Raw genomic sequence first — 15,709 nt, forward strand, 5'->3', positions numbered from 1 at the left:
AAAACAATGTTAATCTTGTACCTCTCCACCAGAGCCTGGGTGACTAGGTGCCTTGTCAGTGAGCAGTAATATTTTCAAAGGGTTCTTCTTATTTTTTTTTCTTCTTTCCTCTGAGCAGTAGGTCCCAACAGTGGGCTCAAAATAGTAAGCCATGCTGTAAATAGATGTGTTGACATCTAGGATTTGTTGTTCATTTATAGAGCACAGGCAGAGTTGATTTGTATAATTCTTAAAAGCTCCAGAATTTTCATAAAGGTAAGTGAGCATTGGCCTCAACTTAAAGTCACCAGCTGCATTCACCCCTAACAAAAGAATCAGCCTGTTCTTTGAAGCTTCGAAGCCAGGCATTGCCTTCTCCTCTCTAGCTAGAGAGTCCTAGACGGCTGCTTTTTCCAATAGAAGGCTGTTTCATCTTCATTGAAAATCTGTTATTTAGTGTAGTGACCATCAGTGATCTTAGCTAGATCTTCTGGAGAACTTGCTGCAGCTTCTCCATCAGCTGCTTCACCTTGCACTTTTATGGAGATGGCTTCATTTCTTAAACCTCACAAATCAACCTCTGCTAGCTTCAGACTTTTCTTCTGCATCCTTCTCACCTCTCTCAGCCTTCATAGAATTGAAGAGAGTTAGGGCCTTGCTGTAGAGTAGAATTGGCTGTAATATTGTGGCTGATTTGGTCATTTACCAGACCATTCAGACTTTCCTCCATATGAGCAATAAGGCTGTTTCTCTTTCTCACCATTCATGTGTTCATTGGAGTAGCACTTCTAATTTCCTTTAAGAAGTTTTCCATTGCATTCGTAACTTGACTGGCACCAAGAAGCCTAGCTTTCTGCCTGTCTGGGCTTTCGACATGCCTTTCTCACTATGTTTAATCAATTTTTAGCTTTTGATTTAAAGTGAGAGATGTGCAGCTCTTCCTTTCACTTAGAGGTCATTTTAGGGTATTAATTGGCCTAATTTCAATATTATGTCTCGTAGAATAGGGAGGGCCAAGGAGAGGCAGAGAGATGGGGAGTGGAACATTCAGAACACACACATTTATCAGTTAAGCTTGCCATCTTATATGGGTGCAGTTCATGGCACCCTAAAACATTAGTAACATCAAAGATCACAGATCACCATGACAGATTTAATAATAATAATGAAAAAGTTTGAAGTATTGTGAGAATTAACACAATGTACACACAGACACAAAGTGAGCATATGCTGTTGGAAAAATGGCATCAGTAGGCGTGCTCAACGCAGGCTTGCCGCAAACCTTCAACTTATATTTGTTTTTTCTTAAAAGAGCAATATCCGTGAGACACAATAAAGCAACAAGGTATGCCTGTGCATTTACAAATACCCTGTCTTTGTAAAAGCAGTCATTCATCATAAACAAAACCAGATAACACAATGCTGTGTATATGTTTACATGAGCAAAGAAAAAGTTAAATGCCTAGAAAAGATACTAGCTTACAAACTAAGTGAGGGAAAGAGGGAGGAAAAGACTTTTAAAATGTGTTACATGATTAAGATCTGAATCTCATTATAAAATAAATGCATAAAGATAATTATTGAAAGTATGGTCACAAAAATATAGTAATCTCACAGTATTTTTTTTTTCTTGTGCTTTTTCTGTATTTGAATTTTTTTTTACAGTGAATGTGTGTTACTCAGAATCAGAAAGAAATACAGCAAAGCTCATTTCATTGGGATGGGAGAAGATAGATGAGCATGGGTATTTGGTAATTTGGTGTGCACCTTTTTATTTCTTTGGCCTTTAGTAGGAAGTAGTAAGAAATCGTATTGATAAAATTGAAGGAAAAAAAGTCGTCTCAGAAGTGAAATTTTAAAATTTATACTTCTAAATGAGAATTCATAGATAAAGAAACAGTGTCATGAACTAGTTCTGCCATACTCTGTGGGGCATTGATGGGGTAAGGGTGTAAGGTTGTTTAGTCAAGGTAATTGTGCATTCTCTCTGAAGGAAAATTACCTGAGCTAGAGGACGTTGTGGTGTGTTGCCCTGACAGTTACTTGAAGTACAAGAGAGCTCTGTTATAATCCTGGGCCTTATAAGATAATCACTTACTGTTCACAAGAACTGTGTAGCAAGCATGATTGTATATATGAGACATAATTTACCTATAGAATAATTAAGTCCATGGATATGATGGGTTTTTTAAGTGTTCCGTATACTTACAATTGATTAGTAACACTAGTAACACTGTACAAAGTTTTCTAAGTCAGAATACTATTAGTAAAACAGCAGTGTACATAGGGTCTGTACTACTGAACAGAGGCCTAATGCTTTCTGAGCTGTGTCTCTCAGCTGTTGTGGTGTGAACACTGAGGGCAGGAACTTGAAACCCTGTCTCTACTAAAAATACAAAAGTTAACTGGGCATGGTGGTGGGCATCTCTAATCCCAGCTACTCGGGAGGCTGAGACAGGAGAATCACTTGAACCCGGGAGGTGGAGGTTGCAGTGAGCTGAGATCGCACCACTGCACTCCAGCCTGGATGACAGAGCGAGACTCTGTATCAAAAAAAAAAAAAAAAAAAAGAATGCCTAGTGTTGCATCTGATACCTGGTGTTGCTCCAGTATTTGCCAAGGGAATGTTGATGTTGATAAGTGTATATAAGTCTATTTAATAATAAACTGTTCTATAAAATTGCATCTGATAAACTTTTTAACATCTTTTTCTTTTCAGTAATTTTTGGCTGATTTTTACTGATGAAAATGAGAAAGTGAAAGAGCACCTTAATTGGGGTTTTAAAGTTATAAAAGCCTGTCTTGGGATTTTATTGACGGTCCCTTATGAAGTCATTTGATAATTTCCATTGAGTGTTTCTTCTAGTTTTGGTTTTCTGTTCTGTTATTTCCTGACCAGTTTTCTTTTGCAAGGTTAGGCAATACAAATCAGGAGGTAATTATTGTTTTGCCTTGAAATTCTTTATCTTCTCAGCTTGTCTTTTTTTTTTTTTTTCTTTTTTTCTTTTTGGAGATGAAGTCTCGCTCTGTCACCCAGGTTGGAGTGCAATGGCACAATCTCGGCTCACTGCAACTTCCGCCTCTTGGGTTCAAGCCATTCTCCTGCCTCAGCCTCCCGAATAGCTGGGACTACAGGCACACGCTGCCATGTCCGGCTAATTTTTTGTATTTTTTAGTAGAGACGAGGTTTCACTATGTTGCCCAGGCTGGTCTGGAACTCCTGAGCTCAGGCAGTCCACCTGCCTTGGCCTCCCAAAGTGCTAGGATTACAGGCATGAGCCGCTGTGCCTGGCCCAGGTTGCCATTTTATAAATTGTAGCTGTTTTCGTATTCGTTATTCATTATTTTATCTATTTAATTATTCAATAAATTTTCTCCTTGTTAGATATTATCCTAGGATAAGAAGAAGCTGCCCTTAGAGCTTATAATAAAGGGAGACAGAAAGACTAAGAAATAGAAAAACAGGGCGCTTTTCTATTAGAATGAAAATCATTGAATGCTTTCTAGAGAAGTTGTGCTTAAGCTGAAGGATGAATGGATGTTATTAGACGTGAAAGTTGGGGCAGGAGGAATCATGGAAGCATAATATATGTTGCCAGTGTGAGGATTCTGATTCCATGTGACTTGGCTGTAAATGTTTGATAAAGATTGAGACTAAAGAGATGAGTGAAGGTCAGATCCTGAAGTAGTATGTGTTCTAAGCCAAGATACTGAATTTAATATGAAACACTATGAAGAAAGATTGGTTAATTTATGATAAGGTGTGTTATAGTCTATTTGTCTTTTTAAGGTAATTGAAGCAGTGTAGAGAGAAATTACAGGGTTCTGTAGAAGAGTCTAACCCATTTGGTATGTGAGCATGAGGATACATTTGGGTGGTGAGGTCTGCTAAGATAACATCATTACATTAATTACAGGTTGGAAGTAATGTTCACATGCCAGTGACTTGGCCTTCTTTTCTTATTCTCTCTAATCCTGTTTTGGTTCATGTTAGCAGTGTGTTAGAGTGAAGACGGAGCACCAGCCCAAAGTCTAGAAGAATATTGGACAGCCGTCATCTCCCACTCTCCTCCGTATTAGTGTTTTGGGGGCTTTCTTAGATGATTAAAAAAATAGTTTGGCTCTAGTGAAAACATAATGAAAAAGTAATACAGCATTATGAATTTTTAAGAGTTCAGTGAATACAGTATATTGAAACAGGTGGTTAAAAGCATTTGTTGAATGAATGACTTGCCCTGTAATATATTTAAATGGTCTGATTAAAATTTAATCATAAAGAGAGATTATTTACAAGAAAACGAAAACTATTCTGGCTTGTTGTGTGGTGGTTATCCTAAGATATCTCATATTGTATGAACCCACTTTATAAAAATAAAACCAATTGTTTGAATGTGAAAAGCTGGGTTAAGGACTAGAGAGATTGAAATTTGCAATAGTGAAGAAATTCCGCAGAAGTTAACCGTTACATACTGCCTTTCCATATAAAAGGTTGTAAAAAAAAATATTCAGCCTAGCTCTTTTTAGGGACCAGGTGATTAAAAGCAGCCAAATCAGCTGGCTTAGCTTTGTATTATAGACTGTTACCTTTCACTTTTATTGATGATTATTTTGATGATGAGTGAGAATTGTTTCTACTGCTTAATTCTACAGTGACATTTTATTCATTCAAAAGCAATAAATGTGTTCTTTTAAGTACTTGTTAACTTAGTTACTTTGGCACATTCATAGTTAATGATTTTTGTTTTTTTTAGGTTATGCTTCCTCCTGGAGCCCAGCATTCTGATGAAAAGGGTGCTAAAGAAATTATTCTTGATGATGATGAGTGTCCTTTACAAATCTTCAGGGAATGGCCGAGTGACAAAGGTAGTAACCTTATTAAAGGATTACTTACACCAGATTCCTACGTGATATACCAGGTGTTCACCTTATCACATGATGTAGGAGATGTGTACGTAAATGTTTTTGGATGGCCTTGTTGCTGTTGTTGTTGAGACAGTCTCACTCTTGTTGCCCAGGCTGGAGTGCAGTGGCGCAGTCTCCGCTCACTGCAAGCTCCACCTCCCGGGTTCAAGCGATTCTCCTGCCTCAGCCTCCCGAGTAGTTGGGATTACAGGCGCCCGCCCCCATGCCCGGCTAATTTTGTATTTTTAGTAGAGATGGGGTTTCTCCACGTGGATGGCTTTTTGCTGTAGAGCTTTCTGCCTCCTTCATTAACTTGCTTGATGATTCCTGAGTGTTGCCATTGTCGCTAAGACCACACTCAACTTATCTGAGTCTCATGTGTTAGACACTCAGATAATGGTGTCTAACACATGAGATACTCACAAATGGTGATACTGCAGGTAAATCACACATCTCATTAAGAAACCAGAATATTAGCACTACAGCAAGAAGCGAAAGATCATTGGTATCTACCAGTAGTAGAAAACACATTTCATGCTGACTAGATTAACTGTGTGATGTTTAGACAAATTTGTTATGATAGAGAAAATGACTGCTGTAACCCTATAGATTGTCCAGTGATTTAGTCATTTCAAATAATGAATTCACACTTTGCACTACTGAAACAATTTTCCCTTATTATTTCAAAGCAGTCTAAGTTTGAAGCTGTGTTTTTAAGAAAATACGGTTTTCTTTCAAATTCACATCATAAGTTAACTGTTAACTCCATAGAGGGCCTTGCATTAATAACGACATAAAAATGTATTGCCATTTACTCGTGTCAATATGGAATGTAGATTGGTAGTTTTAAAACACCGAAAAAATCTTTCTCAGCAAGCAAATTTCTATCCTCCTTAAAACACTTGTTTAGTACTTTTTAAAAACAGTATAAAGTTAAAATTTTATTAAAGGCAAATTGCCTAGATTCTTTAAGTTGAATTTAATAAAAATCAGGTCAACTAAAAATGTACATATTTATTTTGTTAGTAATAGAATTGTTTTATTTCAATAGGCTTTTGCGGGAACAGGTGGTATTTGGTTACATGAATAAATTTTTTCGTGGTGATTTCTGAGATTTTGGTGTACTTACCACCCTAAAAGTACATTTTTATATGTGTATTTGTGTGTGAATGTGGTTTTTATATGTATGAATGTATTTACTGATCATAGAGTTGTTTACTAATGTAAGCATTTATTCTTAACCTGGTGTGTTTTTTTCAAGCTTATGATGTGTTTCGGTAGCTGTTAATTTAGAGTAGTCTTTGGAAATTGCTTGCTAGAGCTTTTCAAACACACCAAGAGGCTAATATTTCCTCTGTTGAGTAAAAGTATGAATTGGGTAAGCTTTACGCAGTGATTCCTTGGCAGATGTTCCTAAATTACATGCATCTTTTTGAGAAAGTTTTGCACAGTTGACTGCCAGTCAGCTGGCCATCCTGAGCAACCTGAGTCTGCCTGATGATTTCCCATGCTGCTGTTCTAGGGATTTTAGTCTTTCAGTTGAAGAGGAGGCCACCAGACCACATCCCAAAGAAAACCAAGAAACACTTGGAAGGCAAGACACCCAAGGGAAAGGAGAGAGCTGACGGGTCTGGCTATGGCTCCACCCTTCCTCCGGAGAAGCTGCCCTATTTAGTAGAGTTAAGCCCAGGTGAGAAAACTGATCACACCAGCACACATTATTAATGTGCATTTTTAGCTTCAAATCTTTGTACTTTCTAATGCATCTTCAAGTAGTCTTCTGTTGGCTGACTTAACATTTTTAGCCATTTATTTTTTTAAAAGTAACTCTCATAACATTTATTTCTCTTAAATTATTAAAACTTAAGGTTATAAAATGCGTATATGTTTACATAAAAATGGTTCACATGGACAAAAATGAGTATTAAGAAACAAAATTTAGTGTATAGACAATTTTAAATTATTTTAATCCCTTAAATTTTTTTTTTCCAAGATAACTTTAGTAAAATAGTTAATCTACCAAAAATGACAAATTGATATTTACCTAGGGCAGATTTGATAAAGGTGTGTGTGTGTGTGGCTGTTGTTTCTGATGCATGGACAATGTCTAAAAAGAATATCTTTAAATTTTATATCTAAGAAACCCATTATAGTAAGAGGAAGGCTATTTGATTTTAAAGTAACAGACTACATTTATTTTCACGAGTCCTCTAAGTGTTTTGTTTGTAGAATTCTAATACGCTAAAGCTGTTGTTTCAGGTTAGCCATTGAGTAGAGAAATACGTGGGCATTCTTAAAGAAATGTTTTACACACACATTCCTAGGTAGAGTGTATATTTGCACATATGTATGCTGTGCATGACTGTACATGACATTTATCATTCAGTTAACATTACTTCATTTCTTATTTCATTATTAAATGCTATTATGTGACCTGCATTATACAATACTGTGAAGATCAGAGTGTTGCACCCCCATCCCAAGCTGCATTGAAAGAAAGCCCGAGTAGTAATCACAGAACAAATTAGCAGAAAATTGAACCAGTTACGTGTGTGATATATGCCTCCATGAACGTGAATTACATTTTTTCTTCTTTGATTTTTGAGAGTTTATTTTTATTTACAAGGTTTGTTTAGTTTCTTACAGCTAGGTTATTGTAATTAACTAATGATTACATACGATATTTGTTGTCCAGCAGTCACATGGTACAGTAGGTTATATAAATACAGGAAGTGATGGTATCATTTTGATGCCACAGTGGCAGTGTGGCTTTAGGTAGTAACTTTTATACCTAATTACGCTTCAGGACTTCAAAAAAATTAGTTGATTAGCTATTTGTGAGGAATATATTGGTGTTGCTAACCTCAGTTCTCTGAGTGGAAAGTTTATTTGAAGTTTTATTATCTCACTGTAGTTTGGAAACACATCCCAGTATTGTTGTGTGTCTATAATGTGTGTGAGAGCATTGATGTTTGGTTATCTGAGGTAATGAATGGCAACTGTGAAGCAGCCATTAGTTTTTGAACTTAAAATTTTTTAGGCTCTTTTTTGGGTATTGGGTCTGCCCTTTAAAATTTTATTTTAAATTCTAGAAACTAAAGATTGTTTTCTCCAAATCCAAATTTTTGAGGATTTAAGAGTGTGAAGTCCTTAGAGAAACTGATAAATAGCAGCCGACAGAATAATTTTCAGATGAGTAATGGACAGTTTATTTTGGTAGGTAGCAGAGACAGGGTGAGAATTCATTCATTCACACATGCATTTGATAAATATTGATTGAATACTTGTGTGTCATACCGTGTTCTGGGCCTTGGAGGTAGAGCACCAAAACAGGTTAAACCCCTTCACCTTGAGAATTTCTCTTCTAGTGAGAATTGTTATTTCGACTGCTTCTTTCATACTTATAGTCTCTCAGGTAATCAAATATATAGAATCTTTTTTTGTAGATGTGGGGTAGATCACAGTTCTGTACTACTTTTCACCAAATATTGGCAACAGCATTTGTTACGTGGTTATTAATACACTGCATTCCTCATGGCACTCTGCTGTCTTCAGTCAGCATTCATTGACCTTTCTACTTTAGGCAAAACAATGGATACAAAAGGATTAAGTTCCTTCCTGCCTTCAGGTAATTCACACAGTGGGAGGGAATCACAGTGCCATGTGACAAGTGACTCTGCCTCTAATCCCGACTTCTGAGCCCTGTGCCTGTGGGATAGCTTAACTTGTTCCGCAAATGTCTGAAGTTCAGGTCTGGTACCACTATTTTAAGGGTGACCTAAGGGTTGGTGGCAGGCCTGAATGCAAGGCCAGGGTCTTCCCTGCACCAAAGCCATGTTCTTTCACTAAGTCATGATGTCGTTTTAGGTTTTCATTATTATTCATTGCTCACAGTCAGCATGCTGAATGAAATTGATCTATTTTCCATTTATGAGAAAATAATATTCATACGTAATGATTTGTTATGAATGGATAAGTACTGTATTTCCCCTGGGCACATTGTCAGCCAAGCATTATATCCTCAATGCTGAGGTTCTGCTGGGTGTGGTTAGGAGTTTTATGAGATGTGGTCATGAGCTCAGCATTGTCTTTTGGAGAAATGGGGAGAAATACATTATTTCGTTCTTTGCTTTGGATTTGAATGTATTCTTTAACAGAAGAAACCAGCCCAGTGGGGTGGTAGCCCTCTATATGATTAACTCACTGTTGCTGTCCTGCTGCTTGGTGACTCACCTGTTGTCCTGTGGTTTCCCTTAACAGTCTGCATTGGTTTCTAAAACACTGACTGGGGCACTAGTATAGTCTTGTCCTCACAAAAGCTGATGGGTGAAGTGTACCTTTTCTTCCTTTGAAACGTGTCTCACTGAAGTTCACCCTCTGCGTCTCTTCTCCTCCTTCCCTATTCCGCGTGTTCTGCATGGTCTCTGTCCTGCTGATGCTGCCTTCACCTGGGTCCTGGCATGTGTCTTAACCCCAGGGAGAAGGAATCACTTTGCCTACTACAACTATCACACTTATGAAGGTAATGCTATGCTTACTACTACTTTTATAACTAAAGCACTAATAGAACCTCATGGGCAGAATAGTGTTGAATGACCAAATATCTTATGTATCAAGTTTTTTAGTTGATATAAATAACCTATTATAAGAAATTTAATGTATTGTCATTTTATTTGTACCTAGTAAGTGTTCCATATCTAGAACTCATTTCATTTACTGGAAGCTTGTTTTGTGTCTTTATTTTCCCAGGTTCACCCTGGGAAGGAACTGAAGGCAAAAGCAGCAATGGCTGTGGAGGGATGCTGGGGAGTAAAGACAGAGTGCCGTTTCAAAGCACTCCTTGGGCGATGCTCAGCCAGTCTGCCTCCCTTCATCTGTAGAATAGGAGAACTTTCTGGTAGCAGTGCTGTTACTGTCTGTTGTGGGGTTACTTAGATTTATCTCTGCTCTTCAAGATGCTCCAGATTTATTGTCATTATCTACGGGAAAGAAAGAGACTCAGGCACTTTGGGCAGAAATTGACTATTTGTAGAATACTTGTTGAGGAAGGGGAGAAAATTGGGATTTTTGTTTTTGGCAACAGTTTTATATGTTACTCCCTGTGAGATAACTGTCCTTCTAATGAGGGGAGGGAATGGACTACTGCACTGTCCCTTTCCTCCCCAGCTCAAACCAAACATCCCTTTATCCACTAAATCCTGTGGCCACCATTTAGGTTCTTCAGAATCTATAACAGCTTGAACTATGGTTTCCTATTATTACTGTGAAGTAACAAGAGAGCCTGGGAAGGATGTTTATCTCTCTATCTGTTGACAGATTTCTGTTACCATGGTGAGGGGAGGAGAAGGGAGAGACTGAGAAAGCAGCCTCTATCTCCCTTTCTCTATTTTGAAATCTGTTGATGTAGAAAGGTGTGTGATAGCTCTTTATTGTCTCACAAGAGACCTTTCAGAAGCATTCAGAATTTGGAAGAATATGAATGTGAATTTTTCTTTCATCTCTAAACACGTTTTTCGTGTTCTGTTTTTAACTTTGCGTTGAAATGTTCTTGTTTCACACGATTACTTATTTACTGCTTTTGCTTTCTTTATAATTTATTTGTGTCATTTCTCTGTGACTATATTGCATTCAGTTTTCTTTATTTTTATATAAGTATTCACTGCTGACACATCAAGTCTTTATTGATTGCTAACTATGGACCATATGTGGAGTGATCAGCGCCAGGGTAAAAATATATATTTTTTAAACCTAGCCACCAGGGAGCTCAGAGATGAGGGAGATAAGTAGTTGGAAATCATCATACGATACGATTAGTGGTACAATTAATGTAACAGATGGGGTGCTCTGGGAGTAGATAAGGGGGACACATTTCTTAACTGGGGGGAGTTCATTAGAACTGCCTTTGATAGTTAAAACACACAAAATAGTAAACATTACTGGAGGATTTGGACTCAGCACGTCTGGAAGGGAGCTACCTATGTCCAGGAAAAGCCGCCAGATGATTTTGATGTCTTGTTCAGATCAGGACTTTAGAACAGTTAGAGTTGAAAATAAATGTTTCAACACGATGTGAAGCAGCACAGATGATGAATCAATTTTTTAATGGGTATTAGGCATTAGTGTCTCTCAGGTACTTCAGTCTCATCTTACCTTTACTTGATGTCACAGATTTCTGAAATATTTCAGAAATAGAAAATTTTGTCATTAGAATGTAACTTTGTATACCCTAAAATTAACATCAATTCTAACAGGACTTGCATTTTTATGGTGTCTTTTGTCTGTGAGAGTTTAGCGGTACCACTGCTGAGAGATTTTAGCAGTCTCAAACTCTGCATGCTCATACTCAAATTGTTGAACCTGTGAAACTCTCAAAGCTTACATTCCTAATCACAGTGACTAGAGATTTTAACAGGTAACAGAATCAGCGGGTTTGAAAGTTTTAAGGCACTCATAAAGCAGATCAGGGAGACTCTTACTAGTTTGGCCTTTTCCTAAGCTTTGGTGGGTGGTGTGCTTGCCACACTAGACTGATTGCTGCGGCTGTGGTGCAGGCGCTAAGCTCTGCAGTTACATCATCATTCATGGGTTCTGGAAGGCACATTTTCTCATATGTCAACTCTGAAATCAAATAACTCATTTTTAGTTAAGGTAATGAAGTGACATTGTCCTCATCTGGGATACAGTAGTTGAAGAATGAGAAAACATGTCTAGGTGTATTGGGACTAGAGGGCTTTGGCAGAGCAGCTTCCTCCTCCTCCTCACTCCTTCCCTGTCATGGAAACACATGCTCATACAAATTAAACATTCCAACAGTTCATAAAGGTATAAAATGACAAAAAAAAAAAAAAGCCAAAAAACTCAGTCTTCCTTTTACTCCAGTTCTACTCCAGGGAGCTAACCACTTTTAACAGTAATTCTTGATCAGTAATGGACAGCAGAATTACTTGGGGAGATTTTTCAGAGGACACATGCTTAGGCCTCATCCCCAAGGATTTTGATCCAGGAGGTCTGGGGAGAGCTATGAGAATTGTACATTTAAAAACCTCCGTCAGTGATTTAGCTGTGCCCTCAACCTGTATTGTGTTGTGTGCCATAAGGGCAGCAAGAATACTGCAGGAAAGATCTGATCCAAAGGGAAGGCCTGTGTGTCTTTGATGAGCTTCATTTTGCTACTACAGTTGCTCCTCAGAATCATGAACAAAAATCCAGGGCAGTGTGGTAGAGAAGACTTTTTTTAATGTAATAAGAATGTGGTGGAATTAATGCTAGTGTTAGCACTTCGTATTAATCAGAAACTGATACGCTTATTTCTTATTTTGAATTTTCTGTATCCAATTTGTTAAATTGTGTTACATAAGTTTGAAGAATTCTTTGAAAAGAAATCCTGAGAAGTGAGAACTGTAGTGCCTGAGATAACTTTTTGTTTGTTTGAAATAACATGACAGTAATATTAGATTTTGCAAATAGAGCTGTCTTCCTTCTTTTCTCACAGATGGTTCTGACTCTAGAGATAAGCCAAAGCTTTACCGCCTTCAGTTAAGTGTTACTGAAGTTGGGACAGAAAAGTTGGATGACAACTCTATCCAGGTACGTAGTCTGAGCTTCCTGCTGCAACTCTGACATTCCAGGAGGCATAACGTATTGTACAGAGCCTGCCACATGGTAATGAAAGAAGGAATTATAATTACAGACTTTGTATTTAAATATAAATAATTTATCTACTCTGGGTCACTTTTCTCTGCTTTAGTGTGAAAACAGCAGAATGTGAGTTTATGTTCAAGCTCCACTAGAAATTTGGGCTGGTGATGACATTGCTCTGAAACTGCTTCCTTTTCTCTAAAAGATGGTGATGATAATTTTATAGGTCTATTTCAGGATTACAGGATATAACCTATGCAAAAGTGCTTATCACTGGGTCTGACACACATAGCAGTAGGCATTCGGTAAATTCTAATTAAATTTAGCTTAATATGGTTCTCAAGTACTTAAAACAGAACTTAACACATTATTTGAATAAATGAAGTCAGAATTTGTCACTTTTTTGAAGTTGAATTCAGGCAAATCACCCTTGCTCTGTACTTCTCAATTTGTAAGATGATGGGTTCAGATTGTTAATGTCATTTTCAGTTCTACCATTTCTTCTTTCTTAGCACAACACTAAAAATAATAATAGATAGGAATCTCTGATGCTAATGGTCTGCTTAGATTTGTCCATTAACCGTCTAACAAATATTGGTTAAGATGACTGTATGCTTTTTTTTTTTTGAGACAGTCTTGCTCTGTCAGCAGGCTGGAGTGCTGCGGCACGATCTCGGCTCGCTGTAACCTCCAACTCCCTGGTTCAAGCGATTCTCCTGCCTCAGCCTCCTGAGTAGCTGGGGTTATAATAAGGCACGCACCACCACGCCTGCTAATTTTTGTATTTTTAGTAGAGACGGAGTTTCACCATGTTGGCCAGGATAGTCTCGATATCCTGACCTCATGATTCACCCATCTCAGCCTCCCAAAGTGCTGGGATTACAGGCGTGAGCCACCACACCTGGCTGACTGTATGCTTTTTAATGCAAAGTTACAGTATGCCTTAAGTCACTGGATACTAAAAATAAAAGGTCTGATTGGTTTGACTTTTTTTTGACAGTTTAATTATTTTTATACTATTGAGGGAAATCCACTTTAAAAGGCACCAAAAATCCAGAGCTTATTAGGTTATGTTTGTCATAAAAGGGGTACTCACGGTTTTAACATTCTGTGTTTAAATGCTGTGAAGTTCGTGGTGGGAGTTTCTTTGGTTTCCTTCTGTTTCTAGTTGTTTGGCCCAGGAATTCAGCCCCATCACTGTGACCTCACCAACATGGATGGAGTGGTCACTGTGACGCCCAGAAGTATGGACGCAGAAACCTACGTGGAAGGCCAGCGCATCTCGGAAACCACCATGCTGCAGAGTGGCATGAAAGTGCAGTTTGGGGCGTCCCATGTATTTAAGTTTGTGGACCCCAGTCAGGATCATGCTCTTGCAAAAAGATCTGTGGATGGAGGCCTGATGGTTAAGGGCCCGAGACATAAACCTGGGTAAATAGATTAACCTTAAGATTTAAAATGTTTTGATTATACTTAAAGTAATTCAGATTATTCATAGATAACTTGGCTTTTTATTTTTGTTTCAGTTTTTTAAAAAATATCAAAGTGAAGTTTGTGATTTTGGTTCCTATTATTAATTTGGGTTGGTTTTAGAGGAAAGAAGAAAGGTCTTGACTTTGTCTTAAAATTGGAAGTTCTCACTGGTTTTAAATTGTCTATATTTAAACTTTGTTTTTTTAGTCAATATACTAAAACAGTACGTTTTCTTTTGTGAAAAAACATGGCGTTCTTTGTAATTATTCAGTGTAACTAAGATTATAAAATTTTTTGAAGTATTCTTTTCTATGACTGATAATGAAACACATTAAGATCTCTTAAGGAATTCAGAATATTTTAGCTCCACCTAGTGCTTTTCTGAAGACTTGCATTGTGGGCTTAGTAAAGGAAAACAGAAAGCCTTTCTTAATGACGATCTAGTAAATTTTTTTGTAGGTAGGGAATATAACTCCTCCTTTGGTTTTACTTTTTAAAACATTCTGATAAGCCACTTCATTATCTATTTTTCAGTCATGCTGCTTAAGACAACTGAAAACTCCCCTAGAGCATAGGCTTTCTTCCTGAAGCACAAACATAAACCCGCGTGGTCTTCCCTGCTTGGCCTTTCCCATTGTTGTGTTCCATGGCATGCCTTTAATTAGCCACCCAGACCTTACACATTGGGCTACATATGACTATTTAGAATTAATGTCTTTCTCCAAGATGAATACTTGGTGGGTTATCACATATGTTTATTTATTTGTAAAGCTCACAGCTGTTGAAGATCCATCCCCAGCTGTTCACCTCACCTTGCGCCCCAAGTGTCAGCAAATGACCATACCTGTGACATCAAAGGGGACCAGCATGTGCTTTTCCTCCCTGCTTCCCAAGAAAATCCATTTCTTTCTAACACTTTCATCTTTAAACTAGTGTCTGTTTAAACCCATCCTTCCATTCTTCACAGCTTTTAACTGTTTCTTTCTGAAGGTGATGCTTTTCATTGATCAGCCGTGTCCCTATTTCCTGTCCCTTGTCATTAGCTTTACATGGGCTCTTTCCTTCAGTAGCGAGTCATGATTTCATGCTTAGATGTTCATTTCAGTCATCAACTTTTCTTCAGCCCTTTTTCTTCCCTTCAGCATCAAAAATCTTGATCTGGTATATCCTGACTCCCTGTTTATTTTTTAGGCTCATTGAGGTTGGTCCAAAGAGATTATGTATTGTCTGAAACAGTTTCTTCCACTGTGTGTTACATGTGGTCTCTCAATAGTACCTATAGTTATTGCCTCTTAGATACAAATGCCCTTTATTCTTGAGTTGTAATATATTTTTTGTGACATGTGTTACTCCTAGTGTTACTGTCCATCTCTGTTCTCTGTATAAACACAATTCTAGGAGCAGCCTGTGTCCCACACCTAGTCTGCCCTTCAGTTTTGCTTGTAATGTTTTTACAGGTGTGAGACAGTCTCCTACTGTATTTTTGCCACGTGGATCCTGCTTTGGAAGCCTGCAGATGTCTCTTCCTACCATATTTCTGGCCAAAAACAGAGATCATTGAAGAATATGGCTTAGGTTTCAATGAGGAGAATGTGCTGTGAAATTTTGTTACTATTATTAGGTATTTTTCTGGCAAATCTGGTGAAAGCTGCTTGGTGGCTGAACATACCATCCATAAATTAGAAAGGACTCTTGTTTTTTTAGGAACATTGATTTT

The 15,709-nt window shown here is 37.7% G+C and overlaps 1 protein-coding gene across 23 annotated transcripts in view; it reads left to right on the plus strand.

The window, feature by feature from the left end:
* Positions 1–15,709, plus strand: part of AFDN (afadin, adherens junction formation factor) — a 145,067-nt gene that overhangs the window by 58,950 nt on the left and 70,408 nt on the right. For 20 of the 23 annotated variants that reach the window (XM_063666839.1, XM_063666850.1, XM_063666842.1 and 17 more), the window contains exons 7-10: positions 4,731–4,842; positions 6,404–6,571; positions 12,374–12,468; positions 13,688–13,950. In XM_063666839.1, the coding sequence (XP_063522909.1) occupies positions 4,731–4,842; positions 6,404–6,571; positions 12,374–12,468; positions 13,688–13,950 (638 nt within the window). Of the gene's footprint in view, positions 1–4,730; positions 4,843–6,403; positions 6,572–9,358; positions 9,404–12,373; positions 12,469–13,687; positions 13,951–15,709 lie in introns of all 23 variants that reach the window. The other 3 variants (XM_054490383.2, XM_054490385.2, XM_054490387.2) reach the window with 1 other exon arrangement.

Source organism: Pongo pygmaeus, chromosome 5 (assembly GCF_028885625.2).
Source record: "Pongo pygmaeus isolate AG05252 chromosome 5, NHGRI_mPonPyg2-v2.0_pri, whole genome shotgun sequence".
NCBI lineage: Eukaryota > Metazoa > Chordata > Mammalia > Primates > Hominidae > Pongo > Pongo pygmaeus.